This window comes from Clarias gariepinus, chromosome 25 (genome assembly GCF_024256425.1).
Source record: "Clarias gariepinus isolate MV-2021 ecotype Netherlands chromosome 25, CGAR_prim_01v2, whole genome shotgun sequence".
Taxonomy (NCBI): domain Eukaryota; kingdom Metazoa; phylum Chordata; class Actinopteri; order Siluriformes; family Clariidae; genus Clarias; species Clarias gariepinus.
The window spans coordinates 25,497,501-25,510,903 of NC_071124.1; the positions used below are offsets into that span (position 1 = coordinate 25,497,501).

The 13,403-nt window shown below is 41.5% G+C and overlaps 2 protein-coding genes across 3 annotated transcripts in view; one reads left to right on the forward strand and one right to left on the reverse strand.

The window, feature by feature from the left end:
* LOC128512710 (ATP-binding cassette sub-family D member 3-like) overlaps nucleotides 1-2,791 on the forward strand; it is an 8,489-nt gene extending 5,698 nt beyond the window's left edge. The window contains exons 18-24 of one of the 2 annotated variants that reach the window (XM_053486077.1): nucleotides 98-178; nucleotides 287-352; nucleotides 636-725; nucleotides 840-959; nucleotides 1,087-1,191; nucleotides 2,143-2,199; nucleotides 2,326-2,791. In XM_053486077.1, coding sequence (XP_053342052.1) covers nucleotides 98-178; nucleotides 287-352; nucleotides 636-725; nucleotides 840-959; nucleotides 1,087-1,191; nucleotides 2,143-2,199; nucleotides 2,326-2,391 — 585 coding nt within the window. In that variant the 3' untranslated portion in view covers nucleotides 2,392-2,791. The remainder of the gene's footprint in view (nucleotides 1-97; nucleotides 179-286; nucleotides 353-635; nucleotides 726-839; nucleotides 960-1,086; nucleotides 1,192-2,142; nucleotides 2,200-2,325) is intronic. The other variant, XM_053486078.1, reaches the window with a different exon arrangement.
* Nucleotides 2,792-3,023: 232 nt separating this feature from the next.
* On the reverse strand, nucleotides 3,024-12,415 carry LOC128512709 (tissue factor-like). Its single transcript, XM_053486076.1, has 6 exons — nucleotides 12,255-12,415; nucleotides 5,172-5,283; nucleotides 4,819-5,003; nucleotides 4,537-4,715; nucleotides 4,189-4,357; nucleotides 3,024-3,512 (listed from the first exon to the last, which is right to left on the reverse strand). The coding sequence occupies exons 1-6, from the start codon at nucleotides 12,307-12,309 to the stop codon at nucleotides 3,340-3,342; spliced, it is 873 nt and encodes a 290-aa protein (XP_053342051.1). The 5' UTR covers nucleotides 12,310-12,415; the 3' UTR covers nucleotides 3,024-3,339.
* Between the last annotated feature and the right edge of the window lie 988 nt (nucleotides 12,416-13,403).

Here is a 13,403-nt window from a genome sequence, read left to right on the forward strand (position 1 = left end):
ACACACACCTGATGGAATGTAGAGGAGGAAGTGTTAAATGATCTGCGTATTTGATGTTCTGCATATCTTACACCAGTTTCTTCCTCTTTAACACAAGCCTTGGACTGGGACTACGAGTGCACCCCTAGTGGCTGGGTTTGACACTGCAGCACGACAATCAGCATTAGTCACCGCGCCTGTTAGTGGTTTTAATGTTATGGCTGGTTAGCGTGTCCACACTACATCCGCTCAGTCAGGAACAATAACTCTGTGTGTGTGTGTGTGTGTGTGTGTGTGTGTGAGACAGTTGTGGCCTTTGTCTGGAGGACATCTTACCAAACCACACAGAGGGAAACTCTTCTACATCCCGCAGGTAATTTTGTCTGTCTGTCTGTCCATCCATCTATCCTTACGTCTTTCCGTCTGTCTCTCTGTCTGTCTCCATCTGTCTCTCCGCCTGTCTCTCTGTTGTCTCTTCATCTGTCTCTCTGTCTGTCTCTGTATGTTTTTACCTTCATCTATGAAATAATTAATAAATTATCTCTCCATTCAGCTGTTCATCTGTATTTCCTTAATAGTTTAAGGAACTATTAACTTAAGTCCTGTGTGTGTGTGTGTGTGTGTGTGTGTGTGTGTGTGTGTGTGTGTTTATACAGAGGCCGTACATGACTTTAGGTACACTCAGGGATCAGGTTATTTATCCCGACACACACAAGGAGCAAATCCGGAAAGGAATCTCAGATCAGGTACGACACGGAGCTCTGAGATTCACACTCTCATAAAACCAGCAGCATCACAACAGTGTGTTATTATTATTATTACCTCTGTGTGTGTGTGTGTGTGTGTGTGTGTGTGTGCAGGTGTTGAAGGATTACCTGGATAAAGTGCAGCTGTCTCACATCCTGGAGCGAGAGAGTGGTTGGGAGAGCGAGCAGGACTGGATGGATGTTCTGAGCGGAGGAGAGAAACAGAGGATGGCGGTAAGACCTGTGGGGGGGGGGGGGGGGGTGCAGTCAGGTGACGTGGTCATGTGGTGTGCTAGGGCTAATGGGTAATGCAGTGCATCACACACACACACAGAGTGAAACTGTACTGTTTCGCTGTTAGATGGCTCGTCTGTTTTACCACGAGCCGCAGTTCGCCATTTTAGACGAGTGTACGAGCGCCGTGAGTGTGGACGTGGAGGATTACATCTACAGTCACTGCAGGAAGGTACAACACACTCTCTCTCTCACACACACACACACACACACAGTGGAACCTTGGATTACAAGCATCAACACTCAACACTTAACCAAATTAAATTTTCCCATAAGAAATAATAGAAACTCAAATAATTCGTTCCACAGCCCCCAAAAATAAATACATAAAAATAATTTCTACAAAATATAAAGTAAAAATAAAACAAATTAACCTGAACTTTACCTAACTAACCTTTAACTTTAACTTAAAAAAGAATCGCGACAGAGCAGTGTTTCTGTGTAGAGCAGAGACAAGGAGTGTGTGTGTGCGTGTGTGTGCGTGTGTGTGTCTAAAAAGACGAAAGTAGGAGGGGTCTCTGTGTATGTGTTTGTGTGTGTGTGTATGTGGCACGGTGTCCAATGATGCACACACACACACAAAGAGCAGCCCTGAGCAGAGAGAGAAAATGGATCTTTAACCTCTCTAATGAGACTTGCTTTTGCTTTACACGCGCGCTGTACACACACGCATACAGACACAAAATTAAATATGTTTCACACACACACACACACACACACGTGGTCACAGTGTTATAGTAAACAGTACACACGTGCACAGATGTTGATTATACCAGTGAGAGACGGGCACTAAGACGCAGCAGGGGAGACAATTACCCACAATTCCGCAGCGCAAGAGAGAGAAAAAACATTGGCTCAGTTGTGATCACATGACACTCGGCGTCAAAACAAGAAGCGCATGCGTGATACATGATACTCGGTACTCGTAAACCAAAACTTGTTTGTTTTCCAAGTCAAAACTTATAACAAATATTTGCTCATCTTGCAGAACACTCGCAAACCGTGTTACTCGTAATCCGAGGTTTCATTATATCACATTCACTGCCAAATATTATTAAAATAATTACCTGATATTAAGTCTGTTGTTGTTTTGTGTGTGTGTGTGTGTGTGTGTGTGTTGCAGGTTGGAATCACTTTGTTCACGGTCTCACACAGGAAGTCACTGTGGAAACACCACAAGGTAAACACACACACACACACACACACACACACATCGATAATAAATAATAAATCTTTAATGAAATGAGAAATAACACTGTGTGTGTGTGTATGTGTGTGTGTGTGTGTGTGTGTGTGTGTGTTGCAGTTTTACCTACACATGGACGGTAGAGGAGGCTATGAGTTCAAGCGCATCACAGAAGACACAGTGTAGTTCGGCTCCTGTGTGTGTGTGTGTGTGTGTGTGTGTGTGTGTGTGTTGATCTTCTGTCTCTGTGAGAGGAAGGTGATTATTGTCTCGGAAGTCCTGACTCTCACCCTCACACAGGAGTGTTTAGAGTTCTGTAGGATTCACTGTTACACATGTGTGTGTGTATGTGTGTGTGTGTGTGTGTGTGTGTGTTAATAATTCTTTACTGTAAAACTGCAATAAGGACTGTTACAACCTCAACCATTCTCGTGTGTGTGTGTGTGTGTGTGTGTGTGTGTGAAATTTATTTATTTAATTTTTATTCATCCGCTGGAGCCTCACATTATTATTATTATTATTATTATTATTATTTAGTTAGTTTATAGTTTATTTTATAAATCTCAGTGTTGTTTTTATTGACAGATAAACATCTGAATGTCCTTCTGTGTTTACTACTGTTTATTATTTTATTATATTGTTAAATATTATAAAAATAAACAAATTAAACAAGACCACAAACATGAGCCATATTTACACACAATTAAATAATCAAATAAATAAATAATATAATATAAATGTTTTTTTCTGGTAAACTATTTTGATTAAACTGATCACATCAGGAAAGTTGATTTTGAAATATAATTTTATTTAACCAAAAATAAATTATATCCAACAAATACAGCATAAAACACAGACCTGTATTTACACTTGTGGAATAAATAAATAAGGTGTTTATTTACAGCTCCTCAATATTTACACATAAAGACTAAACTATAAAACGCTATAAAATATAAAAGATTTTTTTAAATGTGTGTATTTTAATCATCGCTGTGTTGCACATTAATAATGTTATTATATATAAAACACTGAGTGTGTGCTATAGTGTGTGTGTGTGTGTGTATACACATGTTCTAATCTGCTCAGTTTAAAAGAAGCAGCTCTCAGGTGAACACATGACGACTGAGGTTTCCTCTAAATGTTTTTAAAGACCTGAGTCTCCTCCCCCTCCCACTCCTCCTTCTCCTCCCGCCTCGTCTGCTGCAATCGTCGTCTCCGTCTGCAGCAGCAGACAATCGCAACGATTACGGCGACCAGAAACATCACAATGACCACAAGAGCAGAAATCAACAGAACCGGGTCAAACTCTGTAGAAAACACACACACACACACACACACACACACACCATGTTATTTATACAATTATACAGTAATTTTGGCTGATTTAATTTTTACTTTTTACTTAGTGTGTGCAGAAGAGTGTGTCCTGCAGGGGGCGCAGTGGAAACATAAGGAAAAGGAACTTATTTGTTTCCACTAGAGGTGTGAACTCTCTGTGACGCCCCCCTCTGACTCCCCCCGTGACCCCCCCCTGTGACCCCCCATTCTGATGTCAGACTGATGTGGGGTGTCTGATCGTTCTGTTACAGAGACACATTAAAGCAGCTCCAGACTGCAGCAGCAGCACCGTGTGTGTCCTGCAGGGGGCGCACATGAGGTGTGAGGAACATACACTGTTAGCTTGTTTACATTTACATTTAGGCATTTGGCAGACGCTTACATTTTTATCTCATTACACATCTGGGCAGGTGAGGGTTAAGGGCCGCGCTCAAGGGCCCAACAGTGGCAACTTGGTGGTTGTGGGGTTTGAACCTGGGATCTCCCGAACCGTAGTCCAATCCCTTAACCACTGAGCTACCCCTGGCCCCTTGTTTCCTCTGTACATTTATGTTTCCATGTGACTGTAAGTGTACTGACATTCCACATTAATACTGCTGACTCGGGACAGACAGACAGAATGATAGACATCAGAGGTCAGGTTACCTGCGAAGAGGTCAAAGGTCACTGCAGGTGAACACTTGGGTAAAGTCCACTTGAACAGTTTCCTGCTCCTCCTGCGGGAGGCGACGTACACCGACACCCTGAAACAGTAACTCGGCCCTCGCTCCAGATCACTCATCACCACCTCACCGTCTGGCACCACAATCTTCTTCTACACACACACACACACACACACACACACATCATCATCATCATCATCATCATCATCATCACTACACACACTCCAGCTCTGTGTTACACTCAGCCATAGATTCTGTCATTATCATGATCATCACAGGTGTTCTCTGACACACACACACACACACACACACACACACTGCTGATACACACCGTTCCTGTGCTTCCTGCTTTGTAGTGGACGATACTGTATTTAAGGTCGTGTTTAAAGACGTCTCGGAGTGTGAGGTGGCGTCCGTCTCTGTACAGCGCCGTCTGCTGGTCAGTGATGTGTAGCACAATTGTATCGTTCTCATTCAACTCAACCCTGAACGGTGGAGCTCCCAGTACAGCTACAACACACACACACACACACACACACACACACTGGACATTAATCACCATGAATGTGTGAGTCGAACACAGAATGGAAGAGTGTAACAATCACACACTCACTGTCTTCATAAGGGCAGAATCGTTTAGACTGAGTGAACGGGAGATCCATGGAGTCAAAGGTCATGACCTCAGTTAACACGTCTGCAGTGTAAGTATCTTTAAGTTCAGTGAGGTCATCTGTGAGGTCACACTCTGGGTGAGAGATTCTGATACAGTGAGGATTCCTGCGTCTGTCTGTCTCTACCCTGAAAACACACACACACACACACACACACACACACACACACACACACACACACATCTTAATAACACTGTGGGTGTAAGAAGTAATAGAGAGGACTAAGGGAAAAGATAATGTGTAACAGTGTGTGTGTGTGTGTGTGTGTGTGTGTGTGTGTGATAAACAGACTTACTGTGAGAACTCGACAGTGTGTGTGTGGTCTGAGACGGCGTTCCAGGTCAGGACAGTTTTGAAGTTTAACGATGTCCAGGTCAAATTCTGAGCTCGGGGCAGTGAAGCGCCACCTGTGGGCGGATGAGAGAATAATAATAACACTGAAAGATGTAGAAGAAACGGAGGAGGTTCTCTAACACAGCACGGAGAACCTGAGGGAACCGAGAAGGTCATCTCACAGCTTCACGTACAGATCTGATACTGACACCATGGTGTGTACACATGAGTAACAAGTCAGACATTCACATTCACACGCACACACACACACACACACACACACACACACACACAGTGTGTACTGTCAGTAAAACTGACGTTAATAAACTTCAGTGTTGTTCAGTCGGTTAGGACGTCTACTGTACACATGACACAAGTGATGTTTCAGTTGTTTACAGAGAGATTATCTCACTTATAATCCACCACATCACTATTCCTGTGGGTCGGGAGTTCACACAAACACCCAGGGACTTTAAATAATTCCCAGAAAACGTGGTCATGGCTTTCGAAGCTTCTGATTGGTTAATGGACATCATGTGAGTCAGTTGAAAGTGTCCCTGTATATTAAGGTCGGCTGCAGACTCTTTTTTTCCATCATGACAAAAAAAATAAATAAAAATCAGTAAAGTCTGGTTCGTCCTTGGGGACAATTTCCGAATGCCTGAAGATCCCACGGCCCGCTGTACCAAGAATACTGCACAAGAATAAACACCCTGTGACCACACAGCCATCACTCTACCCAGAAAGGGGATGTAGTACAAAATCAGTCCCAGGACAAGAGCAGAAGAGCTTGTGAAGACACTGGAGGAAAAAGGTACCAAAACCTTCTACATCCACAGTAAAGTGAGACTGTAATCAGTGTAACCCTAAAAGGCTGTTTAACAAAGAAGAAGTCTCTTCTCCAAAACCTCCAGAAAAACCCAGACTACTGTCTGAAGCTGCACATGGTGACAAAGATCTTACTTTACGGAGAAATGTCCTCTGGACTGATGAAACAAAAGTTAAACAGTTCTGCTGTAATGAGAATCGCTGCCTGGAGGGACAAGAATGAAGATGGCAAGCTGAAGATCTCCATCACATCTATAAAGCATGCTTAGCTCCAGGAGGGACTGGTGCACTTCACCAAATAGGCACCATCTCAAGACCTCAGGCAGGAAGTTAAAGCTGGTCACAAACGTGTCTTTCAGATGGACCCCAAGCACACTTCCAAACTGTGGCAGAAAAGATTAAGGAGAGTAAAGTAGAGGCATAGAAGCGGCCCAGACCTCAATCCAGTAGAACAGGTGTGAGCAAAGCTGAAACAGTGTGTGTGTGTGTGTGTGTGTGAGGAGGCCTACAAACCTGCCCCAGTTACATCTTGGAGGAACAGAATAGAACTCCAGCAGCTTATTGTAGGAAGGTGGTGGAAGGTTACCTTAAACGTTTGACTTGAGTTACACAACGTTTGGACAAAATTACCAAATACTAACTCAGTGTGTGTAACCTTCTGAGCCGTTACAATGTGATAAAAGAAATAAAAGCTGAAATAAATCTTCCTCTCTGTTTTATTCTGACATTCTTATAATAAAGCGAATAAAGCAGTGTCCTGATGTCGGGAACTGTGGAAGTTCTAACGTTCTGCGTTAACGTGTGTGTAAACTTCTGACTTTAACAGTACAGCCAGGGCCAAAAGTTTTGGGAATGACACAAATGCAAGTTTTTACAAAGTCTGCTGCTTCAGTGTGTTTAGATCTTTGTGTCAGATGTTTGTCTGGTCTACTGAAGTATAATTACACACATTTCATTGGTGTTAAAGAGTTTGACTGATAATTACATTGCAATATACTTTAATAATATTTCAAGTTTAATTACTGCATGACACAGGACTGATGGTGGCGCTCACCTCTTCTTGTCCAGACATGTTTTTTTCCAGATGCCCCAAACAATCAGAAAGTGGATTGTTTAGAGAAAATGACTTTCTCCCAGTCCGTCACAGTCCAGTCTCTTTACCCAGTGCAGAATATCTGTCTCTACCTGATGGTTTTCCCAGAGAACTGGCTTTTTTGCTGCTATTCTTGAAATGTATGAAGGTGAGCGCTACCATCAGTCCTGTGTCACGCCGACAGTAAATCATCCTGAGACTAGTCATGTGTGGTGCCACGTCTTAGCCAGAAGAGGGCGCTCACTCAGAATTTTACCCCAGTACACAGCCATAAATAAAGAACGGCACAAAAACATCCTCCGGAGGCAAGTTCTCCCAGCCATCCAGGAACAGTTTGGTGATGAACCTTTCCAGCGTGATGGAGATCCTCACCATGAGGAAAAAGTCATAACTAAGAACAAAACATGGAGATTTTGGGTCCATGTCCAGGAAACTCCCCAGACCGTAATCACACTAAGAACTTGTGGTCGATCCTCAAGAGGCGGGAAGACAAACACCAACACACAAATTCTGACAAACTCCAAGTATTGATCATGTAAGAATGAGCAGCGCCATCAGTCAGGGTGTGGCCCAAAAGATGATTGACAGCATGTCAGGGTGAAGTGTAGAGTTGGGGTGAAAAAGAAGATCAACATTCCAAATAGTGACTACATGAACTTAATGTAATTGCCAATAAAAGTCTTTAAGCCTGAAACGCTTGTAATTATACTTCAGTAGACCAGAAAGTAACATCTAACACAAAGATCTAAAACACTGAAGCAGCAGAACTTTGTGAAAATTAAGATTTGTGTCATTCTCAAAACTTTAGGTCATGGCTGTAGTGTGTGTGTGTGTGTCTGTGTGTGTGTGTGTGTTCACAAAGCTATTAATGTGGGAACCTTGACACACCCATCAAGTGGGGACCTGTGTGAAAATGGGGACCTAATTTCGAGTCCCCACGTTATTAACCATTGTAGCATGTATATCTCACCAAGCTCAACCCCCCCCCCCACACACACTCCTGCCACTCCCCACATCTCCTTAGTCCTTAGCATCAACATTGTAACGCCTTACAAGTGTGTAAAACACCCTGCTGGCCGTAGACTGTAAAAACAACTTGTTAGCACACTTTCTGACGTAATCCAGCTATGCTGAACTCTGATTGGTTAACAAGCGGAATGAGCTCACTGCTAGTTGAGCCAATGAGGTGGTATGTTGAGTAAGGGTAAGTGAGAGTCATTAAAGGAGGGACTTCTCAGTATAGTACAACATCATTGGCTCAAAGGTGTAGTGTACTAATTAAGCCCATAGTAGACCAGTGTATGCTGGGGCCTGTGGAGGTGTTAAAGGAGGCCGTTTAGCTCAGACTCCGTCCACACGAAGCCGGTGCGTTCCCTATCCGATCATTTTTTTTCGTGAACACGGCGTCGTCTCAAGAAATATCTGCGTACACACGAAACCACTGAAAACGGTGTAGTATATATTCCAGACCAGTATGGGGCGCTGTAATTCTGCCATAGAGATACACTATACACGGAGAAGAGGACTTTGAGCATGCGCATAACCTTGCGCGCTGTATACGAACCAAGATGGTGTTGTCCATTATCGCTTGTTGCTCATAACAGTTGCATAGAAACAATAGATTTTGCTGTAATAAAGCTAGTAGGCTTTGTAGCAACACGAACACAATCATGTAGTCCGCCATTATTGTTGTTGCTGTCACGTGTGACGCAGCCGACACGTGATGTGATGACATCATCGTTTTACAAAATATACGGATCGGCCGTACACATGAAGACGCAAGGGTGTCGTTTTCAGATTTATCCACTTTGGGACCCGGTTTAAAAAAATAGCGGTTTCAGTCTCCTAAAACGCCGGATCCGTGTGGACGAAACGCCAATACGATAAAAAATGTAAACGTATACAGCGAAACTGTATAGGAGGCCTTAAGTTAGAGTCCGAGTGAGGAAACTTTCACCATGACAGGAAATGTTTTATTACAAAAATGGTCAGGGTATAAATACTTTATAGGATTGTACATTTTAAATGTATAGGTTCTATACCGGAGTGTCCTCAGTAATTAATTAATGCTAGTTAGCTTAGCCCTAGTGATGCATCTAACCAGCTCCCATATATCGGGCCAATTCATAATTCATTTGCGTCTTTTATAGAGATGATTTTAGAATTGGTAAAGTCTGTGAAATGTTTAATTAATTAATTCCAATCATTAATAAAGTGAAGGCCTGGTGTGGAGCAAGAACACAGGACATTATTTCTAATTTAAATTATATGATTTATACATTAATGATATTAAAGGTAATAAAAACAGATAAATTAATGAGAATGAAGTTTGTTAGCCTAGCTGATTGTACTAGCGTGCTGTGGTTTCTGGCTCAGGGAGGGAGTGAGACACTGTGGAATGGCCTCTGGAGATAATCTGCGCTGCACAGCTCTCCTTCCTGCACTCGGATAGATACACTGCTTTAATTCCTGCATGTTTTACACAGTGAATGCTTCCTAACACACAGTATGAGTGCAGATCAATCCCTGCTATCCGTTATCACCCAGATGAGGATGGGTTCCCTGTTGAGTCTGGTTCCTCTCAAGGTTTCTCCCTATTACCATCTCAGGGAGTTTTTCCCTCGACTTGTTCATCAGGGACGATCTGATCATTCACATTTCATACATATTTTCATAATTTCTTTTGATTGTGAAAAGCTGCTTTGCTAGCTTTACACAAGAAATGAAGCTCCGATTGTGCCAGTTAGCCGCTGTACCAACCAACTTTGTACTTCTCTACACTCTGTTGTACTTGTGGTACTGTACTAAGTGTCCTGAATGCTCCTTTTTGCTGTCTCACTGTCTCAATCATATCATATCACTTCTTAGCTGTATGCTTGACTTCCTAAGTGCTTTGAGTTTACTAACACTACTTTTATTTCCTCCAACTCCTTCCTTGACTCTTCCTTTGTGCTCCTTCTGTCTCATGGTTGCTCTGTTACTGCTCCATTTTACTTACTGTTATGATGGTATTAGGCACCCGCTGTTTCCATTTCTCTCTTTTGGGACCAGTCTCTACTCTACCTGAATTATTTCTGTCAAGCTCTTTCTCTGAATTCTGTGCCCTTTCCTGGCTGGCCCAGTGCATGGACATACTGTAGATTCTGTAAAGATGTAGTGCACCCACCTTTTGCTGTCGGTGTGTCCAGTATTGTAACCCTTGCCAGTGGAACAACAACTTGTAACAACTTCAACTTAAGTGTAGTGCAGGTTTAAAGCATGGGAGACGATTACCCACAATTCTGCTCGTATTTTAAGACCTTGCACGTTCACAGAGTTAGTGTTTATTAAAATTTTTTGCTCATCTTGCGAAACACTCGCAGACCAAGGTTCAACTATACAAAGTTCCACTGTACAAGGTTCCACTGTACAAGGTTCCACTGCCAGAGTTTCCAAAGGAGTGATTTGAGTCTGAAGTGGTGCCCCTCCCCCACTTGGTCCCCACACTGTAGTTTAACATGAAACTTTACACACGTCCACATGTTGTTTATCTTGAAACAACTTATTTGTTTGGAGTGTGTTAGTCTAAACATTGTTTATACAACTTTACACTGTTAAGCCTAATGTTACCATGCCAAAGTGTGGCTTATTAGTGCCTGTTGTGTCCATTACAGGTGACAAAAAGCGGAAGTGAAGTTGACTGTAATCGCTTGGAGTCAGATGGAGCCTTTGGAGATGATCATCATCACACCCAACACTCACTACGTGAGTCTACTTCCTGCAGGCAGGTGTGAAACAGCTTTATGTTTACATTGTATATTGTGACTCATCAACCACAAAACACTTTTTCCATCGCTCCAATCTTAATGCATTCTAGCAAAGTGAAGCCTTCTTTTCCTAAATGGTCCCACAAACAAGAGATTTTTCTATTTCCACACAGCTGTTTGGTCCCAATCCTGTTCTCATCACCTTCCGTGCATATGGAAATGCCTTTTAACTTCATTATTAAACATACAGTAGTTGTGATTTCTACTGGCAATCTTTTAACATGCAACTTTAACAAGCGGTAAAGTGATCACGGTCATGTTTTCCCGACTACATTTCTTCCGTGAAGCTGACGGTCCAACACCATCCTCTCAGTAATGCATTGGACAGTTCATAACTCCATCCTAGTACTTTATTCCTTCCTCCTTCCTGTTCTTAATGCAAGTTATTTAACTGTTTTGGCCAGGCAGTGTATATGTGTATATGTGGTGGAATCTGTGGCACTGAACATAATTATTTAATGGTGCTATCAGGGCTTGTTACTGTTCAGTTGATGTTTTCAGAAGCAATGCATTTGGTCTCTGTTTCAATAGAAGCTTGAAGTGCAGACTTCAGACCATCTACAAACCTCAGCAGAGAAAGCAACAGAACCAACCAGCAGAACATCATTTCCCTAAGGTGTAATGTGCCAACCAATCGTAAGCTTTTATCACAATTATGTTGTTTTCACTACTATTGTTCTGCATTTATTCAGGTGTTAAGGTGGTTACAATAAAGATATGAGAGACCAGTCAAGTCAAAGTGGTTAAAAATCATCTGTTAATGTTCATCAAACCAGGACAAAGATACTGTGAGGCCTGTAGAATGGGAAGACTGTTGTCTGTTAGAATAACTTAAAAGGAGTGTTAGTGTTCTTAAAAGGAGGATGAAACGTTGATAAAAATTCTGTATTAATTTTTTCTACATAGTTGTGTTTTTTTCATTAATAAAGGCACTGAATAAATGGCAGAAAAATGTTATGGTGCATTTTTGTTTCTGTACATTTAGTACTTTATACTTATCAAGTCGTGTTTGGAAGTTAAGTACTTAAATGTTAAGTATTTAAGTTTTAGGACTTTACTAAGGATCTGTGCAAAGAAATATTGAACTGCAAATGTCAAAACTAATGTTTAAAAGAAATAAATTAAGGGTTTTGTTGTTTGATGTGATTTACTCAGTCCCAATCTTACAAATGTGCATTTTAGCCACGTCGTCTTATTTGTTTGTAAAAATTGTCCCCACATTGTTCACATTGTACCTACAATGTAAAAATACCAGAGAAGTTGTGTGTGAGTGTGAGTGTGTAAGTGTGAGTGTGAGTGTGTGTGTGTGTGTTCTTACCCGAAACTGAGCTGAAGAAGAAGAGAAGAAAGTGAGTAAGTGGGACTCTCCTCATTACTCCGGTGTTTAAGTCCTCAGACTGAGACACACACAGTGTTACTGATCCTTCTGTCTGTCTGTCTGTCTGTCTGTGTGTGTGCAGTGCTGTGTGTTTTATCCACCGCTTTACAGAGTCTACAGTCTCCCCCAGTCTGTTAGCCACGCCTCTCAGAGGACAAACATGGCTGGGGCGGAGCCTCCGACAGCCCCTATAGCCATGGTGAAAAAATAAGGATTTCCCCTTGTTACCATATATGGTCATCCGGAACACACACACACACACACACACACACACACTCGAGACCGTGTGAGTAAGCGAGACACACTTCAGGCCTGAAAAAATCCGTGATTCATGTTAGTGGTTTAGTAATCAGTTAGAATGAAAGTAGAATGAATATTTAATGAGGCTGATGTGTTGTATTATAGAATTTAACCATTAAATAAATATCAACAATTATCATTATTTACTGTTTACTGAATTTGTGTGTACAAACTGCAGATTCTCAATAAGTCTAATTAAATCCTAAAGCATATATTTATACACCAGCATAAGTTTGTAGATATAGTTAAAATATAATAATAATCTGATCTTTAATGTAATCAGTGATATTATTATTATTATTATTATTATTATTAGAGGTTGAAGCCCACGTCCATGTCTGTGTGTCTCTCTGTACAGCAGAACTCTCTGTCTAATTTATTAATACAAAGAAATCCCATTCTGTAAGGTTGAGTATCTTACGCCTTGTTTACACTAAGTTGTCCTTCTTTGGTGCTCAGACAAATACACTCCCTGTTCGGTAATCGGAGAGTGAATCACAGATGAGAAATGGAAAAAGTAGATCAAAGGATAAAGATGAAGTTTTGTCTTAAAACCACTCCAGCGTGTTAAAATTCACTTATACCACTTCAGCGCTGTTATTTCAGCCAAAGTGAAAATATGAACTAATCCCAGTCAAAATATTCACTTTATCTTTTCTAATTAATATCTATTGGTGCAGGTGTTTGTTTACATTGAGACAGTAGCGCATTAGTAGATTATTTTACAGTAGATTATTAAATCCCACACATAACTGTTCATAACATCACTTTTACTCCACATTTAGATTC